At 41.4% G+C, this 24,483-nt stretch overlaps 2 protein-coding genes across 3 annotated transcripts in view; both read right to left on the reverse strand.

The window, feature by feature from the left end:
- Positions 1-5,346, reverse strand: part of SGSM3 (small G protein signaling modulator 3) — a 29,791-nt gene extending 24,445 nt beyond the window's left edge. The window contains exon 1 of one of the 2 annotated variants that reach the window (XM_081928250.1): positions 5,239-5,346. The gene's annotated coding sequence lies outside the window, so the exon portion shown is untranslated. The remainder of the gene's footprint in view (positions 1-5,238) is intronic. The other variant, XM_081928249.1, reaches the window with a different exon arrangement.
- Positions 5,347-7,515: 2,169 nt separating this feature from the next.
- Positions 7,516-23,837, reverse strand: ADSL (adenylosuccinate lyase). The gene is made up of 13 exons (XM_081928346.1): positions 23,609-23,837; positions 19,062-19,265; positions 18,321-18,365; positions 16,800-16,879; positions 16,365-16,536; positions 15,853-15,899; positions 15,090-15,180; positions 14,247-14,316; positions 11,898-12,045; positions 10,906-10,996; positions 9,301-9,390; positions 8,300-8,476; positions 7,516-7,670 (listed from the first exon to the last, which is right to left on the reverse strand). Exons 1-13 carry the CDS (start codon positions 23,750-23,752, stop codon positions 7,584-7,586), a joined length of 1,446 nt encoding a protein of 481 aa, XP_081784472.1. The 5' UTR covers positions 23,753-23,837; the 3' UTR covers positions 7,516-7,583.
- Positions 23,838-24,483: the final 646 nt, after the last annotated feature.

Consider the following 24,483-nt stretch of genomic DNA (forward strand, 5'->3'; position numbering starts at 1 on the left):
TATTCCCTCCCACCCCTGCACAGCTCACTAAACTTATTCATAAATAGATGAATATTAAATAAACTGAACTAGGTGGGCAGGTTTTTCCTGCCTTTGGTTGCTATGGAGCATTCCTTAGCAACTGCTTTCAAGACCTGACAAAGAGGAAGAGATGCAGGCAAACACAGCACTGCTAAAGGAAAGTTGCAAAAGAGGGTGGATGAATCACACCTGGTGACCAGAAAGGGGCCATAAATTGGGATGCAAGGAAGGAGGGCACTATGTTATGGGAACCAAAGCCAGAGATCTAGGGTTTATAGAACAAAGGTGTCAGTCTTATACTAAACTAAACTCCTTTCTCAAGCAGAGCTGTTCTATTAAGCTTCTACCTGTAAAAAATATATTGATGGTTTTCATAAGTCTATTAAATATTTAGTGCTGCTTTTCAGAGCTGAAAAAACAAAGGAACAACATTAATGTTATCTCAACTCTCTACAAAGATAAATATCAGGTCACTCCATTAAAAATCCTTCACATGGCTGGACATTAATGTCAACAGGTGATATCCAATGTTAGTGATAATCACTCAGTTTAGGTCTACATAAATATGACTTAGTTGGTTATTTATTACCCAATGTGTTCCTACTTATTTAAGCGCCATCACATACCTAAATGCACTTCTGCAATGACATTTTATTCAGGTGAACAAGAGCCCAGAGCAACTCATAATTAGTCTGCACTACTGCTATAAACATGTTATTTAACCAAGAGGTAAACCCAAGGTAAACCAACGTTGTTTATTAAACAAAGAATAACAAGTGGCATTACAAGAGCTCCAGCAAGTACTCTGCCTACAGAGACTGCCAACAAGGCCCTGTCATGTGATGAGTACCTTTCAATCAAGAGAACTTCGAGACACATTTTAAGCAGAGAGTACCAAATATTAAGTTCTTTCATTCTTGCTACACTTTCAGAATGCGGGAGGGGAGATCCTAGAAGGCAACAAAATTAGCGCTGCATACTAGCAGAATTCTTATATATTTGGTGACAATACAATATATTGGAAATATCTTCCAGGAGTTATCAAGGAATGTATAAGATATGTTTTGGAGTTTACTATAGAGGTTATTTTGCTGAAGAATTGAAGAAATTTTATTTTTTTAAAAGAGCAATGCTTGACAATTTATTAGCAGAATCCAAAATTCTTGTAAATGTGACCAAAAAATGTTAGTGAAAGAATGGCCAAGACAAACATATAAAACACATTAGTAATAGAGCAATAAATACAGAAATAAAGTTGCCTGATGCCAGGGGTACCACAACTGATTTGCCTGATGCCAGGGGTACCAGAACACGAACAATATTTGTGAAAGCAAAAACTATTGATGTTATAAAGCTGGTGGTTGTTTAGATTTTGTAGCCATTTTATGTAATTCTCCAGTTAGTTTATTAGAAGATGATTTAAGGATAGTAAGTTTTTTTAAAAAATATGAAATATTAATTTCCTTTAAAATATCTCATGTAGATCTTTAAAAGGTATTAAAATATAGACATGAGAGGGAAACAACTAATTCACTATAGATTAACATTTTAATAGCCCTCAGTCTTTAGGTGTTTCCTAGAGTGAGCTAGGCCCATGCAAACAATAAAAGTTGTTCAACATGACACGTGGAATTTGTAAAAACTCAAGCTACGTAGCATGGTGAAAAAGGAAAGGCTATGTCAACTGAAGGAAGTTTAAGGCCACTCCTTATACCTATTCTTATCCCATCTGTCATGAATGTCTACTTCTCTATTGTTTAGTAGAAGCTAGCAAGAGCTCCGCCCCATTCAGAAATCAAATATTAACTTGAAGAATTAATGCCAATTCTAGGTAAAGCATACACACCTGCAACAGGGCAGTAACAGATAAGAGAGGCAAGGGTAGGATCAGGAGAACATCTGTTGTGGTTTGATTTGTTAAATGAATATTTTTTCCTGAGGCTTTATTAAAGCAATATGCTAGTTACAGTGCATAAGGGATTTTGTATGAAGTTTTAAAGGGACACAACCAATGTGGATTGCTGAACATGTTTTCATATTTAACTCTACAGAATCCCACATGTAACATGTCCCCAAGTGAGAAATGCTGAAAGTCAAACATCCCTAACTCCTGCAAAGAGACTTTTGGCACCTTCAATGACTCACGGATGTTCAGTCCTAAACATTACATTTCTTTTTGCCTTGTTACCTGGACAATAATATATTGCCTCACACATCACTACAATAGACTGTTGCAAAGCAAAACGGGATAATTAAACAGAAAGTTGTAATTCTGTAATCAAAAGAAACTACAGCAATTGCTGAAAATCAACTACCCTTGGTATTTTGGAAATACCAAAAATACACCACTTCAGAAGAACTTTCTCATATAAACTCAGATGTTTGTGTCCCTCAGACTCCAATGCGTTTTCACTTCTCTAGTTTTCTTACTTAAGGAAGGCTTTTATAAAAGCCTATGTTTATTCTAATTCTAGGAACCCCTGAAATTAACCCTTATCCAAGGCACAGAGTTGAGCCCAATGTTGTGCATGTACAAGTGGAACAAACTTCACTTGTGCCAAGAGACACCTCCTCTTCCTCCCATTGCCCCTGCAATCCACTATGAGTTCCAAATCTGCTTAAGAGCATCCCCTAACCCTCCAGAGCAGTTTAGTGTAGGGGGCGCAGTGGAGAAAAGAGGAAGGGCAAGTTGCATTGTGAGAGTGCACAACACTAGATTCTATCGTAAGCGGCTTTTAAGGCAAGGAATACATCAATACAGAACACTTCCATGCATGCTTACTCAAAATTAAATCCTATTGGGTGCTATGAGCTTAGTCCCAAACCTAACCAGGTCTACTCAGAAGTAAGTACAATTGAATTTAGTAGGGCATGCTCCCATTTAAGTGGGATTAGGACTGCAGCCTAACTGCATGTAGCATAACAAGTCTACATTTACTTGGAAGTAAGTCACACAGAATAAAGAACAGCTGTTATAATACAGTTAATTTAACAGCAAGTCCAGCTGAACTCACTAGGACTTATTACTGGATAAACAGGCATAGGGTCGGTCTGTTAGAACTGAAAGATCACATGATTTGGTCACTTGCAAGCAATCAGCTACTTCAAAGGAGAAAACAGATCACATTACAGGACTGAGAACTAGAAAAGTTGAAAGAAAGGGAAACAAAAAATGAACAGGGAACATGCAAGGAAACAAACAAACAAACAAATCTAATCATGAATGCTTTTTTGGGGGGGGGGAAATGAGTCAGAAAACTGCAGTGTGGTCCTGTGAGTCATCAAAGCACAACAATTAATCTTTCAATGAAATATTGAAAAATACTGGTATCACTCCAGATGAAGGAGCAGGCCCTTTTTATAAAATGAAACTGCCATCTACAACAGCACCTGGCATTCGTTTAGGTAATCAGTGTAACTTAAGATAATGAAACTCAGATGAAGCAACAGCTTCTGAGATTCAATATCCTTGATCTGGATTTTTTTTCTTCCAGTAGACTGATTAGAATTCATAATGTGGGTACAATTCTGGCAAGTTCTAAACCTCAAGCTACCTACTTGTAATAGGATTAGTGATATCCCAGAGTGTCATTATAGTGAATGGAGGGCACAAAAAGGGAGGAAAGCCTAGGCAAGCAAAGTGGTTATGTACAAACAGGAATTTGGTTGAGAGAGGGGAAGACAAAACAAAACCTGCCTCAAAGCACCAGTACACACTGACCCGCATATGCATTTGGGACAGCACTGTGCACAGTACAGTGCTAAAGGAATAGAAGATTTTGCTGTATGGACTGTTGTATTCATTGAAACCTTGTTTCTCCATATACCCTTCTAGAAAAATTGGATAGGATATAAACATGTTAGAAGAGGAAAGTATTAATAGATGGACACAAAAGCTTCAGAAACAGGGGAGAGGTAATTAGAGGGAAGAGAAAAGCACTGCACAGGATGTTCTATGTCAAGCGACACCTGACAGTGCCATCAAGTGGGACATGTGTGAATGCAATAGAATTATTCTAGCTTACATGTGCCCTTGTTACAACAGCAGATATTTCCCTTATGAAATGCTAAAAATCCATTTCTGTTTAAAGGTATCCCATACAAAATATCACTCTAGTCTCCTCTACATAATAGTCTCAATAATACAAACTAGTTAGCACACACTTATTTAAAGGAGCAGGGCAAAAGTGAAGTATGTATAATACACTGATAACATAAGAAGTCAATAGTAGGAAAATTGGGTTACCTATTTATATCTGGTCATACATTTAACTGTCTTTCCCCCCTTACCTATGGATTGCTCTGTTGATCTGCGGAGGGGGAATCCAAAATCCATTGTAGTTTAATAACATTGAGTTTAATTAGATTAGAAAGTCCTAGCTGAAAAACACATTCTAATCTAATTAAACATGCATAACCCTTCCTGACCCTCCATCTTACAAACTGCAGATTTGGGGGCTTTTAAAATCATGTCTTTCCCACCCCCCTCACACCGTTTTCCTTGTCCACTTTGGGTAAAAGCTAGCCAGAAGAACACTTTTTCTGGAGGATGCAAAAGCTTGCTGGCTACTTTGTGAATTTTAGCTGGCCATCACAAAGGCATGACAAGACATGTGAGCCTCATCAATAAAGGATAAACTAGTCCAGACCTTGGTGACCACCTTCTTAGCCTGTTGAGTTTTGGAAGAGGAAGAAGCAGATACAATGCTGACACCTTCTGCCGGCTTCCATTTAGACCAGATGGTCTCCTATCAGGCATAACTGCTTTGCTTCAACGAAACAGCGTCTCTCCTACTTACAGTGGCAGCGTTTCCTTCACGGCCAGCCCGGGGACAAGACCTTAATTTCGCAGGCGGGGGGAGGAAAGGCGAAAGGTGCGGGGATCCCTAACCGTCTCCCCAAACCAGATCTACGTCATGTGACCCGTCAGCGCCCCCCCCACCTGATTTATGGCCACCTCTCTTCCACCTGCCTTCACCTGGGCTGGGGGGGGGGCAATTCTTTTAAGGCTCCGTCCCTCAGTCGGCCACGCCGAGGGGGGGCTGACCCTCAGCCACTCCGTCCGTCCACACACGCAAACAGGACGCCTGTTCTCGGGGGTCCCCGCCTGCTTCTTCCCCCTCGCGAACCCCCTTGCCTGCTCCCTTCTTGTCTCCACCCACCAGCAACCCGTCCCTCTTGCCCGCCCGCCCATCCATACGGACTCCAAACGCTCACCTTCGTCCACGGTTTCAGCCTTCCCCCACTTCTTCCCCGCATCTAGTTCCCGTCAGCGCCTACCGAACCCACGACGCATGCGCAGCAACCGAAGCCCCTCCACGACCGTGACGCCAACGCCGCAGAGCACCACGGGAACTGTAGTCGCTAGAATCTTCGACTCTATAAGCGTCAGTATTCAAAGTGGGAGAAGGCTGCTGCTGCCGCCTGCAGTCCTGACCCACTTGCCTGGGAGCAACTCCTTGAATTTAGCAGGGCTTATTTCCGAGAAGAGACGGTTAGGATTGCAGCCGATCTTATTGTTTTAAAAACGGGACTACTTGTCAGCGGGGTAAAAGTGACGGCTGCCCTTCAAGAACTATGGAAAAATCCAGGATTTCCGCGTTTAAACTGTGACTGTGCAGCTCACTCTGTCCGGTGCAACTCCACCCAAAGGGAGAAAAGATATAATCAAGAATGGCGTTCATTTTGTTTTCCAATTCTGATCTTATTTTGTCCGAAATTAATATGATAAAATAATGCAACAGCAGCTACTGCTTTCTCCCTGGATTTGCTAAAATATAAGCCTGCTCCATTGCACCCCAAATCAGGGCTTTTGAGTGAGGCTGTCCATCTTGTTGAAACAGCATCTCTAAGAGACATGCCTGCTACTTCTCGTTTTCTAAAACAACGGAAGGCACCCTTGTTTGGACAAGCTTTCCCAGCTGGGTTAATTTTTCTTTAGGTTGATATTTGTATTGTTATTAAACTTATTTTAGTTGTTTTACTTTATGGTTGTAGAATGCACACATATGAAAGGCGTTTCAAAAATAAATAGCAACAACAGCATTAAACTTTTTATTATGATTATAAAAAGACGGCTGAAAATGCAAATCCCTATATTGCAAGCGGGTTGCTGAGAGAGGGTGGCTCTCCACATCCCTTGCAATGTGATCTACTATTGTTTATCCTCATGCTGCAAATTGGGGCAGCTCAGCGACTGAGGCATAGCACACACTGTTATGCAGCATGCTCTTAAAATAGCAAGTTGGAGGTGGTGCTGAGGCTGACCTGCTGATTTACAACAGCCCTGCAATGTAGCCACTCTCTGTATAGTCCAAGATTGCATACTAGTGTTTCCCACAACTTTAGTTTTTGTGTCATGTGATGGGATCTTAAGATGAGGGGATCTGTTTACAACGCAGGAATCTAGCCTGCCTGACAATTGCTGGGGCTCATGAGCAGGAAAGCGGACTATTGTGCTCATGTCCTGCTTGTGGGCTTCCCAGGGGCAACTACTCAGCCAGTGAGGGAAGCATGATGCTGTTCCAAAGAAGTCTTTGGTCTGAAACAGCAGGGCTCTCTTTATGTTCTTAAATCTGGTTAAACCGAGCCCTCGGCGCCACCTCCTTCCAAGCCCAATGCCGAAGCTGAAATGAATACAGACACCTTGTGACTCTCCGGAAATGTGATGTACTTTTATTCCTCCCAAAGCGTAAAATGAAGGAGAAAGAGGGAAATAAACAAGACCAGCTGTGCAGCGTGACTAGTTTCTTTCTCTAAGCTTCTTATAAATCTCTCGCGTTACTACTGCAGTTCCCGGCTACTCTGGCGCCCCTTGCAGGCCCTTATAAAATGAACTCAATAAAATACATAATTGTGTGAATCAATAACTCAATTGATTAAATCTGTATAAAACAGTTCTCATGGGGAAATGAATTATTTCTTGTTTTGAGAGGTGGGAACCATACAGCACATCCCAGCAGGAATTCCCTTCTATCTGAGAGAGAAGAGGCATTCATTCCTCTTCTACTAAACAATGCAACCCTAGGAGTAAAATTCCCCCTTGCTTTCTGATTCCAACCCCGTGCTTAAAACAATTCCTAAAATTCCTGCCTCAGGAACAATGTAACAACCATGAATGAAATGAGTGATTTATAACAAGAGTCTAATATTTGTTTGTGTGCATGAACTCTTTGAAGTTGCACCAACCTCTATAATTTCAGAGCAGCTCGGTCTAACCATACAATAGTTTCATCTCTTTGTATGTCAGCCACTCCCATTTTATAGCCAGGAAGCTGAAGACACTGTACACCAAGAAACTCTACACTTTATCCTACAGATCTCCCACTTCAACCAACAATTGCTTTTGCAAATTCCAACTCCCCGCCCCATGACAACTGCAATACAAGTTTTAGCTTTAATTCAACTGCATATCCTTCTCCCAGAAGTGTTACACGTCCTTAAGATTTCCTAGACTTGCCACAGAAACCTCTAAGACTCAGTTCACACATCACGTCTGTTTTGAAATATATTTTATTATCTTCCCCACAAATACCCTAATGAAATACTAATTGAATACTAATTCAAAGAGACAGCTCCATTGTCACATCCATCTTGCTCTTATAAGGGGTAAGCACGGGGTGGACCTCTTCTTTTAGGAATCTTGCTACCTGTTATGGAAGAAGGGAGGAAAAAGGCATTAAAAAATAACTTGGACCAAATACTCGTTTAGCCTTAGCATATTAACCAATTACTCTATTCTGCACACTTCCCTGTAACTCAGAACACGCAGGAACCGGATAAGGCAAAGACTAGATTTGTCCCCACCCAAAGCACACCATTAACAACGAAAAGGAAATGTTAGAAGTACAGAAAGTGAATTATTCCAGATATGGGAGATATGCCAAGAATCTTTCTCAGACTGCTCTTGTTAAAAGCCTAGCTTTGCTTAACGGGTAAATGAAGAACTGGCTGATACAGGCTACTGGACTACAATCTGCACTGAATCAGTAAGACAGGGTGGGGCAGGCAATTAAATAAAAAGTCAGGAATATGTAGTTAGAGGAAGGTTGGGTAGCAATGGAAGAAGGAAATGTCTAAATAGAATAAGGAAGGGGTTCATTTGCAGCTTATGGCAGAAGAAACAAAAACAAGGGGTAATAGATGATTCCCCCCCCCCCAAATGGAGTGAGAAAGGTTACAAAGAAAGACAAACAAAGAAACAGTCACAGGTAGAGAACATAAAGCTTTAGGTGGACTAGAGTCCACGGCAACCTCATAAGAACTTTCCTGTTCTTACCTGCTGGGAAGCACGTCCAGTAAAGGATTTGGGCTCCAAAAGAGATTCCAGTTCTCCATGAATAGGCCTGAAATAAGGATCTGCACGAATACGTTCAAGGAGGTCATTATCACCCCCTTCTTGTTTCACAACAGCAGCTGCCTGCTGGGACAGAACCCTTATCTTCTCATGACAATCCTGTGAAAAAGAAGTCAGCATCACATTACAAACCATCAGCAAACACAGTAAACATCCTAAGTATCATATACAGGATTTACAAAAAGTAATGTAGCTGTGGCTCACGATAAAAAATCCAAAATCCATTGTAGGGCTGTATCTATTAGGCCAACCAAAATGTCACAATATAGTCAGGGAGGAAGAGGGGAAAGAGCGTAGTGGGGGAAATTGCTTAGTATTTAAGCCATAGAAAGTCTGAATTGGTCTTGGTCCTAATATGGAATGCAGGAGCTCATCAAAAAGAGGCTGAGCTAGGCTACCTGGAAATGAACAACATTTGAACTGTGTGTGACAGAACTGTTGCAATGCCTGAATTCTCTCTTCAGTGGGTCTTTTTATCATTCAGTCCATTCATAATAGTTCTCTTTTTAATTACACACAAACTGCAATAAGAAATAGCAAAATTCCATCCTCTTCTGAAACTTCCAGTACTTTGTAGAATATTTTGTGTAGCCAATCACTGCAGAATATTGTCTCAATAACTTCTCAGTTCTAGATGCATCAAGGGAGCATAACGTTCCATCTTTGCTTTCTAAATACTAATATAGTGACACTAAAACTGGTGATAAAACAAAACTAATGCCTTCCCTGGTAGCTGAACTTGTAAAATTTAGAAATATGCAACATGATGAGAGAAAGAGGATGTGCATAACAATAGGGCTAGATTGTGAAACAGCAAAGAGTTCAAGATACTGGTGTCATAACTTTCTTCCAACCCCTCTACTTCCTGGCATGAAAAGTCCCTTTAAGGGCATGTAAATGAGAGCCTACAGTTAGGTACATACCTGGCGATTGCCCCCAGCTTTCACCATAGCCATGATAATATTTTCTGTACACATGAAAGGCAATTCTTGCTGAATATGTCTTGCAATAACCTACATCAAACATCAAATATAAGTACAGTATTTACAAAATGGACTGGAAAATCCAGTTTCTATGCTACTCTTCATTATTTTATTTATTCAGGGGAGAGATAACAGCTCGGCAATAAAAGAACACGCTTTGAATAGAGAAGGTCCCAGATTAGTAGCACGTTAGAAGGACGTCTGCCCAAGTCCCTGAAGAACTGTTGCCAGTCAGAATAGATAAGACTGGGATATAAGGATAAACAGATTCATCATTTAGAAAGCAGTTTATACTGCTAGATGGCATGTCCTTCACTAGTCTCAAATTTTATATCATTCCAAACTCTGCTACACCTCATGAATAATAATAGCTCATTCCTAACTAAAATTGAAGAAAAGAAATACTGTCTCCTTACAGATGCACACAGATTTAATGTTAAAACAGGAAGTCAAAACAACTTCGCCGCACTCCTGTGGAGCAAGCCAGCTAATAAATTTTAAAAATGCTTCAAGTTGTCAGTTTTGTCTCACCACCATACTTCAGGGAGTTGCATGCCTGCTCTTACCTTATAAAATGCCACACATGCATTTATTAATTTAAACAGTTATGTGTTAAATGACTTTTTTCTTCAATATTACAAGAGAAGTAAAAACTATTCAGGGGATGGGTTCTTCTTATAAAGTCCAGAAACTGCTATCTTAATTCCTTGGATAGAGGTTCCCATACTTAACTGTGCCCAGCAATGTCTCAACAAATGAAACCAATTTGTTTTTGGGTTTTTTTGTTTTTTAAAAAGTGTTACGTGGAAAAAAAATGAGAGAGAGACATTGCACATACCTTTGTAAATCAAGAAAATCTTTAATAAAAACACATTAAAAAAACAACAAAAAATGTGCCCAGCATTCATTAGATTGGACCTGCACTGGGTATCTGCTTCATAGTGACTGTGACCTAACCATCTGTAAAAACCCCACTACGCAGCTAAATGAATTTAACAGTTGACATGAATCAGATTGTTTTTAAAAGCTTAGAATATAGAACTGGAGAATTGGAAGGGAACACAAGGGCCATCTAGTCCAACCCCCTGCAACGCAGGAAACTTTTGCCCAACGTGGGGCTCGAACCCATGACCCCAAGCTTAGTCTCATGCTCTAACAGCTGAGCTATTTCCTTCCTTATACATGCCTAGGGCTGGAAGTGGGTGCTGATTTATGGCAGAGTTTTTGAAATTTTCTGTCTTTAAAGTACTCATCACATGTCTGCAAAGGAAGCCCTGCTCGTTTGTGTGTGTGTGTCTCCATGCTTAGTTATGTGGAGTTGTGGCTAGGGTTGTTGGTCCTTGACGGCACCCCTGTGCTGAGTGTGTATTAAAAATACATATTCAACTCACAGTGGCTATGAAGGGAAGACAGGAAGCAAGCTGTGTTTCAGGTGACAACACCCTGAAAAGCTTCCAAGGGATCCCAGGCTTTTTCCAGAAAACAGTTTGAAAACCACCAATACAGGAGAAAAAGACTGCTCACACTTCCTCTGAGTCTTCTTACCTTGGGATATACCACAAGACCCTCAGAGATATTTTGCAGGGTGCTAAGTATTATGTCAGCAGTGAGGAAGGCTTCGGGTAAACACACACGCCTGTGGAAAAAGTCACAAGAGTACCAGAATTGGAGGGAGGGAGAAGTTGCAGCATTCCCACAGAAAGGACTTTTTAAACAGTTCAGTACTATTTTTTCATTCCTCATTAATTTGCTTACTCTTCCTATTTTCCACACTAGGCAGTGTTTTAAGGAACATTTTGTTGGGGTGGATTCTGTCCTGTGTCAGTTTCGTGTATGATATTGAGATCCAAGTTCTGTCCTGTGTCAGTTTCGTGTATTCACAAAACTAACTCCATGCCATCCAGTTTATAGACAGATGTTTTTAATTTTAAAAATCTGCCCCGTTTTACTAAAGAACTGCTTATGAGATGGTCCAAGGGCTGCCCCTTTTGTCAACATTTTACAGCTACTGAATACTTCCTCCGTTGCATGGGAACAGCCATCTTTTTCTTTGTACAATTCTGCATGTTGTGATATACAGGTGCTTTCTGGGAGCGTTTTAAAACACATTCTTTACTGTGTAGCCTTGGAGGAGACATTGGCTGCTCTAAGTAGGTGGTCAAGTTTTAAAGAAACGTTAAAACTCCTAAGTACAGTACAGAAGCAGGCATGGATTTGTTCATTGATTATGTGTCTTAATCCACAAATCCAAGTTCTGAGTCACACATGAATCCAATGGGGGCAAAATGAGCAAGAATCCTCTGCACCTCCAGCTTAGCTTTCAGAAATCACATCCTTCAATGGTGGCCTTGTACATTTTATACTTGTTAAAAAGGGTTCCACTGAAATCACAGAGGTTCACTTCCAAGTAACTATGTTTAATATTTTGGGTGGAGTTCACAATATCATAGAAAGATCCGTTAGTTTCTAAATGTATTTTGAAAACAAAGAAATAATCTCTCTGCTTCATGACCTAGCGACAAGAATCAGGAATGTACCTGTTTGCACTATCATCTAAAGTGCGCTCAAACCACTGCACAGATGCTGTCTGAAGGGGGTCCTGGATCAAAATCATAAGATGACGAGCTAAACTGCAACATCGCTCTGAACGCATGGGATTCCGTTTATAAGCCATAGCGCTTGAACCTGTACAATGGGAGGGGTGAGGGGAATGGGCAACAGGAGAAGGAAGAATGTGCAAATAAGAAGGAGAAAGAATAAAAAACAAGAATGTTAAACATAGTGTGCCTTTCTAAAGTTCTTTCACCATCTACAAAAGTTGCTCCGGTTATCAGCAAACACAATCCTCAACAATACAGTGGTACCTTGGGTTACATACGCTTCAGGTTACAGACGCTTCAGGTTATAGACTCCGCTAACCCAGAAATATTACCTCGGGTTAAGAGCTTTGCTTCAGGATGAGAACAGAAATCACGCTCCGGCGGCGCGGCAACAGCAGGAGGCCCCATTAGCTAAAGTGGTGCTTCTGGTTAAGAATGGTTTCAGGTTAAGAACAGACCTCCAGAATGAATTAAGTTCTTAACCCGAGGTACCACTGTACCAATAATTTTGAACAGAGAGCAGAGCTTGCACACAAAAATGTATAGATTCAGGTGTTCAAGTTGGGGTGCAAAGGAAAATAGGTTGGCTAACTTCATGGTGACATCAGACGACAAAAGGGGTGGCCTCCCACCTGTTAGTGGCCCATGGGGTAAGTTGGACAGAGCACAACATAGCTACGCTACTTCTAAAGCTTAGTTAAATTTAGCAGCTGTTTTTGTACCAAAATTACTATCCTTAAGGCTAGGCATGGGGAGCCTATGGCCCTCTAGATGTTTTGGGCAACTCCCATCAACCTAAGCATGGCCAAGGATGGTGGGAGATGGAAGTCCACCAACATCATGGGGCCCAGAGGTTTCCTACCCCAATGTAGACTGGGAACAGATTGCAGTGAGTTTTTGGCCTGCACACTACCCCCTCTTGCACAGAAGGGAAAAGAGTGAAAACTCATACTCTCGCTTTAAAACAAACCAGAATTTCACATTATATTCAAACTTGGGGACCTGTGGTTTGTTCTACCCAAGGTTAACTAGCAAATTGGGATCTGAAACTATCGTTTGAATCTGACTTGTTGACACTGATTTTAGTTTGAATAAACCATAGTTTCCACCCTGAGACCTCCAGGTATAGGACAGTATATAAATTCAATAAAATAATAGTAGTAGTTTCTGGGAGGAGGTTGCAATAATTTTTATTGGGATTTTTATTGTTGTTGTTGTTTAGTCATTTAGTCGTGTCCGACTCTTCGTGACCCCATGGACCAGAGCACGCCAGGCACTCCTGTCTTCCACTGCCTCCCGCAGTTTGGATTTTTATTAAAGTGATACAAAATAGTACCAAGAACAAGGCAAAAATTAAGCAATAAAGCACAGTCCAACTAGATAGAATCACGAAGGAGACTGAAAGTAAACTGTGGCGAAAATTATATCAATTATACCATATATTACATAAATTAATCACATTTTTTTTAAAAGCTGTATTGAAAACAAAAGAAAAGTCAGTTAGGGGTTGAAAAGACCTTAGTACAGTGGTACCTCGGGTTAAGAACTTAATTCGTTCCAGAGGTCCGTTCTTAACCTGAAACTGTTCTTAACCTGAAGCACCACTTTAGCTAATGGGGCTTCCCGCTGCCCCCGTGCTGTTGCCGTGCGATTTCTGTTCTCATCCTGAAGCAAAGTTCTTAACCCGAGGTACTATTTTTGGGTTAGTGGAGGTACCACTGTATTTCAGTCTGGGGCCCTCCAGAGAACAAGTCTTGAGACAAACTGTGGCTTGTACTTTGCCTGCAAACAATGACTGGAAACCAGGATCAAACTATGGTTTTAATTCTTTGTTTGAAACACAAGTGCAAAATATAGATTTCCACTTTGCCTCAGAACAAGCAATGAGGAATCACTGCATGCAAAGACAGAGAGTAGTGTGTGAAGCCAAGGTTCCTTAATTGTTCAGTTTCATAGCATTAGGGCATGGTTTGGAATTACATCTAAAGCAGCCCATTATCTCACTTTCTCAGAGGAGTCACAGTTTCAGACTCCTTACAGCAACTTGTTGGATAGCTAGCAAAGCAGTAGCTTCAGAAATTTAATTTGCTGGTAACTGTATGCATGCATGCACTCCTTAACTGTCTTGTACATAAAAATGGGATGTAAATGTACCAGCTGATCCACTCTGAGACATGTTTACACATATTCCATTTTCATTCTAATTTCAATCATTCAACTTCAAAAGGGCGATCAATACAAGTTAATTTAAAACAACAAAATTCTGTTTCTACAGCCATTGCTTACCAATTTGGTCTTTCTCAAAAGGTTCCTCTAATTCTTTGAGGTTGGCCAGAAGGCGAATATCAGTACATATCTGGAGAAAAACAACTCTAATTAGTTCAGACACTATTTCTGGGCAGCATTAATATCCATCAGAAATCTTGGAGCTGGTTCGTTTTACTAACCACTGGGGAGAAAAAGAGATTAATTCAGTTCAGATGCAGGCACAGACTTACTGCATGCAAGATTTTATAATTAGCACTGAGTCTATGATACAAAGAAATAGTATAAAAAAATTCACCATCTTATTTTAAAGGAAATAGGAGAAATTCTGAATATAAACATATTCCCCAGCCCAAAATATAGATTTGAATTCAAGCCTATTATACACGTGACACTCAACTTATGGTGGGGTTACATTCTGGGGATAGCACATAAAGCCAAAATCACATGTAGTGAAAACACATTGGGTTCACTGGTGGGTGGGATTGCCAAAGTCTTTTTTCCCAGATGTCTGCCCCCCTGAGTCACTCTCTCAACTTCCGAACACTGTGCATTGTTTCTGCTTACTGGCAGAGAGAGGCAAGGCAGTGCAGGCACAGCAGCAGGAATGGTGGACTGGCTTGCTTTCACTTTTTCAGCCATCTATAATTCAATAGATCTAGGATATCTCCTAGATATCAGTTATACTACAGAAATCTGTGTTAAACACAGGAGAAAAGCAAAACATCAGAATGTGACCACAGTTTCTAAAAGCTTGAAATCTCTAAAGAAAAAATTTATGTGGCTGTGCAATTCAAGAAGGCATCCAATTGAGCCCCAATTCTCAGTGGTGCCTTTGAATATAGAATTTGAAGTAGTTCTTACCTTATGTACAGATGCCCCTAGACTGGCCAAAACAGAAAGAACTTCAATATCCACTTTGCGACTGTATGTCTGCCCTGTGACGATGTAAGCGCTGAAACCAAACACAAAGATCATGAAGTTTAACAGAGCCTATAAATGAGATTGAGAGAGCATGCAACAACGAATGAATATCACACAACATCAACTGGTTCCTTCTCCCTCATTTTATATCTGCTTCCTGATCCAGTGAAGGTACAGTATTCGTTTGAAACAATCTAGAGAAATTCTTTGTGTGACTGTACAATTCAGTTTAACATGCAGTAGGGGTAGCAAAAAAAAGGGAAACATGCATTCACATGGAGAAGAGCAAAACTGCAAAGGACTAAGATGGGAGGAAGTTCCATTACAAACCTACATCATGGAGTAGATTATGTAAGCACAACCTTTCCCCTAATAGGTCCTAGCAGTTAGCAGCAACAGCGGGGATGTTAATTGCAGAGCAGAATCCGAATTTATACATAGGTCCAGAGGTGCTCATCTTAAGAATGTGGAAGGGCCTCAGTTTAATGGCAGGCTTTGCACATATAAGATCACAGCTTCAATCAATGATATCTCCAAGTAAGGCTGGAAGCTCTGGAAAACCATGCTGCCAGTCACTTAGTCCAGATATGACAGTACTAAATGTAAGACAACACCAGTGGTCTGACTCAGTATAAAGGCAGATTTCTGTGCTCTTAAAGCAGTAAAGGCAAGGAAGGAGAGGGTTTTTTGTTTTTTTACATACCGCTTAAATCCCGCCATTGCAGTCACCAGCCTGTCCAGCTCCTCCACCTCAGGGGAAAAATATGATAGGAACCTCACTCAGAATGCAGTGGCTGAAGTGGGAATGATTGTGCCTCTTGCACCATTCTGAGCACTATAGGTGTTTTGCTGATGCAATCACTATATTGCCCTATGCTCAATCTGCTGTCTGCTTCCCACAGAAATAAAAATTCTTCCGTAGGTCTCATGCAAATTTCATATTGGCAAAAGCCCTAGAGTGAAATGTCCCAGGAAGCAACTTTGCTAGTTTCTTGATGCACTTTATGGATATTCTGACTGCTGATTTAGAACTATTTTTTTACTGGTTTTGCTGTGGGATTTTGTTGTTTTTAGATGCTGTTTCAATAATTTCTTCCACTACTGCTCAGGATGTTTATGCTGAATGGCAGCCTGTGATTACCACCACATAATATAACAGTCAAGTGTTCCCAAACTAATTGCAATTCAAAACTGACACTTGCTGGGGATACGTACTTTATCATGATCTCCTTCAAAGAGCTGCAAGAAGCTGGCCTGTGTACCAGTGGTGCCTTTCACACCGCGAAATCTCAACTCATCTCGTGCCCGCTCAAGATTGTGGAGGTCCATGCAGAGATCTTGGATCCACAGACAACAGCGTTTACCAACAGTAGTCAGCTGGGCAGGCCTAAAAGAAGACAGAATATGACTCAAGAATAAGCCTGTACAGCTTCATTCATGTCACTAGACAGTGTTTGCACTTGATGCTTTGCAAGCATTTCTATCACAGTTTCTTTCAGAATCTTATAGCCGTAATTCATTTAGTTTTCTGGAGTTTAATCTTGCACAGTAGCAATTAAAGGCTGCTGATCTAAGGGTGAATAAAAGAAATGGGGTAGAAGTGGGAGCAGCATCCACAGAATTAAATGAGTATTTGTATGAATTACTTACTGGTAGTGAGTGAAGCCCAAGGTGGGCAAGTCAGCATACTTCTCAGCAAAATCTGCAAGACGGCTGATCACCCTGGCAAGCTAGCAAGATTGAATGAAAGAAGGAAAACACAAAGGAAGTCACAAAATAATTATTTACATTTTTATCCACTTCTGCTTTCAAGAAGGGTAGGGCAGAATACAGTGGTGCTTCGCAAGACGAAATTAATCCGTTCCGCGATTCCCTTCGTCTAGCGATTTTTTCGTCTTGCGAAGCAAGCCCATTGACAGCTTAGCGGATTAGCGCTACAGCTGTCAAGCGGCTTCCAGCGATCAGCTGTTAAGCGGCTTATCAGCGGAACAGCTGATAAGCGGCTTAGCGGCTTAAGAAAAGGGCGGAAAAAGCGGAAAAAAACCCGCGGGGGGATGCAAGATTTTTTTCGTCTTGCGAAGCAACCCCATAGGGAAATTCGTTTTGTGAAGCGCCTCCAAAACGGAAAACCCTTTCGTCTAGCGGGTTTTTCGTCTTGCGAGGCGTTCGTCTTGCGGGGCACCACTGTACAAGGTTCTTCAAGAATCTGATAGTCAAGTCTGAATCATTCTCCAAGAAGAATTGTAAAATGCTTAGAGAGAAAAATATATAACTTAATATGATGCCTCTATATTACTACTACTACTACTACTATTAGTTATTTCATTTAGGTGTGACCCTTGCAGAGTGAGGGATTTGTAACAGAACATATATAAAACAGTTAATACAACTGAATACATGAAAACTATATATATATATATATATATGTTTAAAACAACAGCATATACAGTACATAAAATCAATTCATGTTATTTTATGAACTCTGTATGAACACAACTGGAATCGCTCTCCAGGCTTCAGGAAGCTATCTGCAAGTCTTGCAAGCCTGGCGGGATGTCCCGCGGGCTCGCAAGGCTTGCGGGCAGCAGCCTGCAGCCCACAAGCTCGGGGGACAGCTGGGAGGCGCAGCGCCGCCACCCCGCTATTCCCCGACCTGATCTGGAGGCTGGCGGGGGGGAGGCTGGCGGGGGGGAGAAGCAAGCTTGCTTCTCCCCCCCCCCCGCCAGTCCCACAAGCTCAGGGGATAGCGGGGAGGCGGAGCACCGCCACCCCACTATTCCCGGACCTGGTCTGGAGGCTGGCGGGGGGGAGAAGCAAGCTTGCTTCTCCCCTTCGCCAGCCCCACAAGCTCGGGGGACAGCGGGGCAAGCCGCTGCCCCACGGAGGCTAGAGAGGCTGTCCCTGAAGGCAGAAGATGGAGACGGAGCGCTCCGTCTCCCTCTTCTAGCTTGGGGATGGCTGAGCAAATCTGGGGGGGAAATAAAATGTTTTTCCTTGATTCCCCCCCCCAAAAAAAAACCTAGGTGCGTCCTATGGGCCGGTGCGTCCTATAGGGCGAAAAATACGGTACCTTTTTCTCAGTGCATTGCCAGCTCCTAATTGTTTCTAGTTAACTCTGGCAGACAGCCAATTGGAATCAATTGCACCCAACTCTTAAAAACTGCGTCTCACCTTGGGAAGAAGCAGGTTGAATCCATCCCGGAGAACTATCAAGTCCTAACAGAAAAAGGAATAAAACAGTCAGTCAGTCACAATTCTATTCAATAGTCATGTGCTTATCTACACTCTCCTTTCAGGGTAATTTGCAATTTCCATAAAGACAAATGGGTATGACTAACATTCTCTTTGTGTATCAAGGAATCAAGTAGTCTACTGTGCACAAGCATTTATTTTGGTCACTCTCAAATTCACTTGTGCCTCAAAGGGATCAGCATTACTTCTGTGCCACCAAAGAGGGTGAAAATGAAGAGACGAGAGAGGCGGGGTTATCTCACTCAGAACATTACTGGGTTTTGAATTTTTAGCTATACAATACTTATCTTTGTCTTTTTAATAAAGAAAAAATATTGCTGATACTTTACAAGCTTGGTATTTCAGATAGTAAAGCAGGGATAGAAAAGCACCATTACAGTGGTACCTCTAGTTACAAACTTAATTCGTTCCAGAGGTCCGCTCTTAACCTGAAACTGTTCTTAACTAGAGGTGTGCTTTCGCTAATGGGACCTCTTGCTGCCGCTGGCACACGAATTTCGTTCTCATCCTGGGGCAAAATTCTCAACTCGAGGTAACTCATACAGCTTAGCGGAGTTTGTAACCTGAAGCGTTTGTAACCTGAGGCGTTTGTAACTCGAGGTACCACTGTATAGTGATTCAGTCCAGCTTATGGAGAACAATTTCATAACGTTGTTTTACCGTATTATCTCCCACGTAGCAGGAAGTTGCTCCAAGGTGAATTATTCCTGCAGCCTTTGGACAACAGTGGGCAAATGTATGCACATGGGCCATTACATCGTGACGTAACCGCTTCTCCTCCTCAGCTGCCATCTTGAAATCTATGCTGTCCAGTTTTGCTTCCATTTCCTGTATTTGCTCATCTGTGATGGGTAGACCCAGTGACTGCAAGGAGGGAAAAACCTGAAGTTAACTAACACATGACCCCCTATTCAAGGACACCCCCACTAGTAAGATCACTGAATTTACACAATCGACTGGGATCTTATTCTTATGCAACTTTCAGAATCAGGGATGGGTGACACAAAGCCCAGTTTATGCAAGATTAGCTTTTAACTACTGAGGTTAAAATCCAAAGTCCCAAGGTTATTACCGTTCTGAATGAGTTAATTTTAAAGGAACACTTCACTGCAATTAATATTAGAAAAAATGTTACTCTTATAGATCACAACAATTTGATTTAAATAAAAACGTAAAAGAACTGTGTAATTTCTCTTTTTGAATTTGGCTGATTTACTATAGAGTTCATTTCATTTTCTACCTTCGATATTCAAGCAGTTACTTCAGTTTTGTCTCTGACAGTACGTGTCCCAAATAGCTTTAAAAATGGAAAGAGACAGCAGACTAAATAGACTGAAGTTGCCTCAAACTTGAATGTCAACCCAGTTGTATGAAAAGGCACTACAATGCTCTACCTACAGTACAAAGGATTTTTTTCAGAGTTCTAAAGGAAGCCATTGTACTTGACTCTGCTAGGCTTTCTGAAAACACTACCCAGAATTTACTGTAATCGACTAAAGTCTCCATAACCGTCTTTTTACACCTTTTTCAATTTTTCAGAGGAAAAATAAAGTTGTGCTTTGCCTTTCCATGATTTATATGTAACATCACATCTATTATCCTAACCTGCCTGCAGAATCTTAAGCTCCTCGTTTACCTTCTGCTGCTGTTCCCACTGAATGCAATTTAAATTAAAAAACAAGCAGGGATGTTGCTTATATAAAAACAAAGGCAAACAACACATAAATGTTACACACTCTTCACTACACTGAATCCCCTACAACTAGAAATCTAGTCATATCCCATGTCGGACTGAAGGGAGGTCTATTGGGGATTGTTAGTAGCAATCTGACAGAACCCTGTTGAAACGAACAGGTGCTGTCTGTCTGTCTCTCCATTTCCAGCTGAAGATCAAGGCCAGAGTTGTAACTCCTCAGGAATGTGAACATACGGATAAAAATAACAGGCTCCCCAACTCACATTAAAGCACAAGTTATGTTACAACAACATCTGCCATGCTTTCCGAAAACATGGTTCTGTTTAGATAGGAGAACTATCTTTTGCATATGTGACTTGGTAAAGCAATATGTACGCTGCTATATAATAAAATAATCATAAGATGATCTAGAGACCCTCACCCATTTGCCGTTTGCTCTTATGTAGTGATAAATATTTGGTTTTCACAGAGAAAGTGGCATGGGGGGAGTGCTTGGACAGAGAACTTTGCCTTGAAATCCAATGCCCTTTTTCTGCAAGGGGGAATATTTGGGGGTTTTTGTTCCTATTTTTATTATGTATTTTGTGTCTTTTATGTCATAATTTATGTTGTAAACCATCCTGAGATCTACAGATGAAGGGTGATATACAAAATTAATAAAAAAAATTAAAAAATAATAATAGAAAAGTGGAGAGAAGCATAGATGAGCCCTTTGTTGTAAATCACACACTCTAAAACTTTATATGGCATAACTTCATAGCTACTATATCTTGTACTTCAGCAAATGACAACCCTTGTTGAAACATCTGCACTGGCTTCCCACATGTTCCTGGGCCAGGTTCAAAGTTATTGTGCTGATTATATATCAACACAATCCTGGTCTCTATTATTAGAGATAAAGAACTGGTCTCTATTATTTATGCAGAGCTTTCAGAGCACACCACTAGTCCCTTGGTTCGCTTTATACTTTACTAGGAGAAAGATCTAAATGTTCAAAAAGAGGAATTTGAATGGAAATCACTGTGGTCAGCTAAGCCTCACAAATCTGTTCCATTATTTGTGAAGGAATGCTCAAAGTTGTGCACAGATGGAATAGTACACCTGTGCAGATGTCTCATATTATACCGCAATCAATACAGGATTGCTGGCAGGCCTGTGGGTTCCGGGGAATATTTTTCTATCTTTGGTGGGAATGCCCTCTGCTCTCATAATTCAGATCCCAAGTTTATAAAGAAATACTTAAAATAATTAAATCATCTGCTCAGGCTTATCCACAACTGTCACTACTGAATTTGTGGACTGATAATAGGAAAGCTTGTCACACTAAAGAATTTTTGACATGGATCCTAGCTGCTGCTAGGATTTCAACTATCTATAGCTATGGAAAGCTTAGAAAAATTCTACATTGGTCTTCGTGATATAAGAACTTAAGGTCTTTTGGTTATTGTGTGACTCCAGAGTAATGGGAGAACCCAGAACACTTCTACATCATTTGGCAGGATTTTATTTCTTATGCTTTGACTGTACATGCAATAGTCACCACCCATGGTAGCCTGGGAAACATGGATACCTGAATGTATATTGGTGTGTTACAATTTCTTTTTCTTTCTTTGTTTCTTTATGGTACAAAGTAGCACCCTGCTATTAATACTTCTGGGTTGTCAGAAATAAATAAAAATAAATAAAAAAAGATCTAGAAAGTTCCAAAAAACTTGGATCCAGGATACTTTAAAGACCACATGGTACCGTTTAAAGATTTTTTGAGGGTAAGTGAATCCCACTAATAGTTGTAATAGTTTAACATTTGGATCAGAAGCTAAAATCCTCTTTGTTTATTCTTGATTGACAAAATCACTTTGTGAGGTATAATACACATGAGATAAAGTGCTATTGCTTGATAGTCAGGGTCAATCCCCTCTAGGCTGATGGGGCATATGAAATGTTACCTACGGCTATGCAAACAACCTTGTATCTTCTGTATGGTTTAGAGTGACGTACAGAGGTTTGTGCAACCAACATGTTCGGAATATTGCTTCCATCCCCTTGGTGACTGATAAATTGCATTGAAATGCACACACTTACAACATACCACCTCTGCAGTGAACTCGAGAATGGTAATCAGAAGAGAAGAGTCTTTGGGTGGCTTTAAAAAGAGGATTAGACAAATTCATAGAGGTAAAGGCTATCAATAGCTACTAGCCTCAATGAATATGTTCTGCCTCCATCATCAGAGACAGTATGTTTCTGAGTACGTTTCTAGAAACCATTTTAGCAAATGTCCATTGTCATATTGTTGTAATCAGATGAGAATAGCAAAAATGTAACTCTGCATAAGGATCCTGATGCAACAATGGACACTTGCAGTATGAGCAGATGCCTATGACAAAAGTTACATTGGAATTCTCAGCCAAATACCTTTTCCAGGTGAACAGGCTCCTAGAATCTGCTGAGAAATGAAGAACCACAACACATTTACTAGACATAAGTACCAAACATTACACTGTTGCAAAAACTAAAAAAAATTCAAATTTAGAAGTAGAGTGCAACGATTTTACTTCTGCAATTTGTATACTGCTTGATCACAGTTCTCTCTAAGTGGTGATGCTCCTTTTATTTTGTTTCTGAATAACCGTTGCTGCTAAGCACAATATAGCCTTACAACTGTGCAACAGTATCAAAAACTTATATAAAGCATTATTAACAAAACACAATTTGGAGAAGCCAACCCGATGTCTTTGGGATGCCTACAAACAAGTTGCAAGCATAACAACACCTTGCTCTCATTTCCCGGGGATCAATATTCGAAGCTGTGCTATGTCCGATTGGATCCTTCAGGCCACAAGACATCCAATATCATCTGAATACACAGACAGCCATAACCCTCACCAATGGGTAAAATCCCCTTTTAAAGCCGCCTAAAGTGGCAGCCATCACAACCTTCTTGTAGCAGCAAATTCCCTAGTTTAACTAAGTACTGTGGTACCTCGGGTTAAGAACTTAATTCGTTCTGGAGGTCTGTTCGTATCGTGAAACTGTTCTTAACCTGAGGTTCCACTTTAGCTAATGGGGCCTCTCGCTGCCGCTGCCCGATTTCTGTTCTCATCCTGAAGCAAAGTTCTTAAGCCGAAGTACTATTTCTTGGTTAGCGGAGTCTGTAACCTGAAACGTCTGTAATCCAAGGTACTGAGTAGGGGCAGGGGGTGGGGATTAATCTTGGCTGCTTACCATTCAGCTTCAGTGGGCAGATGTACACACACACAGAGAAGTATAAAGGACCTGTAGGTATGCAAACAGTGGCGTCAAACAGAACAGGCATGTTGCCCCTTCACCTTTTGCGCAGAAGGAGGTCTGCTACCTCTGTGTGTGTGTGTGTGTGTGTGTGTGTGTGTGTGTGGCAGGGTCAGTAAAACTGCAAATGCCACAACCCCCATTGCATTGGGGGTGGGGGTGGACAGGGGCCTTTCGACTTAATGAGCTGGTCTGGCACAGCCACGAACCCGCGCGCGCCCACCTTCTCAGCCTTGGCCAGGTAAAGCCAGAGGCGCCGCCAGGTGCTGAACTTCTTCCTCTCGCTGAAGTTAAAAGCCATGTCGGGGCTGGCGTAGCGCGAGACGAGAGGGGAGCGGTAGCGGCAGAAAGGATCCTCCTCGGCCATCGTGGAGAAGGTCCCGCGCAGGGAAGCGGCACCCTCGAGAGAAGCAGCTGCAACCCGCAGGCGAAAGGGAGGCAGCTGCCCCAGGACCGTAATAAAGGGAGCGGAGAGGTCCCGCCCTCAGGCCCGCCCCCAACTCAACCTCACCTCCGGCGCCCCGGCCCCCTTCCGGTTCGCCCGCGACTGGACTGGTGCACGGTCGGGGTCGCAGCGGCCCCTGCTGCTTGGGAGGCTGCACTGCAGCCCTAGCTCCCCATAAGCGTTAACTCCCCAGTATACTATTGTCCCTATTGGCAGCAACTCCCGAAGAAGTTTTGAGGGGTCTCGGCAAAATTCTTACTGTAAATAGCTTCCATTGTTGCAGTGGGGTTAGGGGAGGCATATTCCGTGTTAGGGAACGCCTGGCAGTTCCTTTTTTTTAATATAAAGTATGGTGTGGCTGCTTCGAATATTGCTTGCCCCAGTTTATGGTGGAGTTGGAAGAATTAGACATGGGTCTATTACAAAATGGTCTTAAGATCTCACTGCCCCAACTTTGTGTGGCTATCTGGAGCACTTACCGTATGTATTAACTTGTATGTTTAAGATTTGTGTACCAATGGTGATCTACCGTTGATATTAGTATTATTTGTATACTAATTTTTCCTCTTCTTTCTTCAACTTTAATTTACCTTGTTTGCTTTTATCTTTTTTTCCTTTCCTTGTCACATTTGCAAATAATAATTTATAAGGGG

The sequence above is a fragment of the Podarcis melisellensis genome (genome assembly GCF_964234715.1).
Source record: "Podarcis melisellensis genome assembly, chromosome: 10".
Lineage (NCBI taxonomy): Eukaryota > Metazoa > Chordata > Lepidosauria > Squamata > Lacertidae > Podarcis > Podarcis melisellensis.

Coding starts and splice junctions, on each gene's coding strand:
- ADSL (XM_081928346.1), bottom strand. CDS start 23,752: ATGGCCGAGGAGGATCCTTTCTGCCGCTACCGCTCCCCTCTCGTCTCG. Junction 19,266..23,608: donor ACCTGGCCAAGGCTGAGAAG/GTGGGCGCGCGC, acceptor CCCTCCTTGCAG/TCACTGGGTCTACCCATCAC. Junction 18,366..19,061: donor GCTACGTGGGAGATAATACG/GTAAAACAACGT, acceptor TTTTTCTGTTAG/GACTTGATAGTTCTCCGGGA.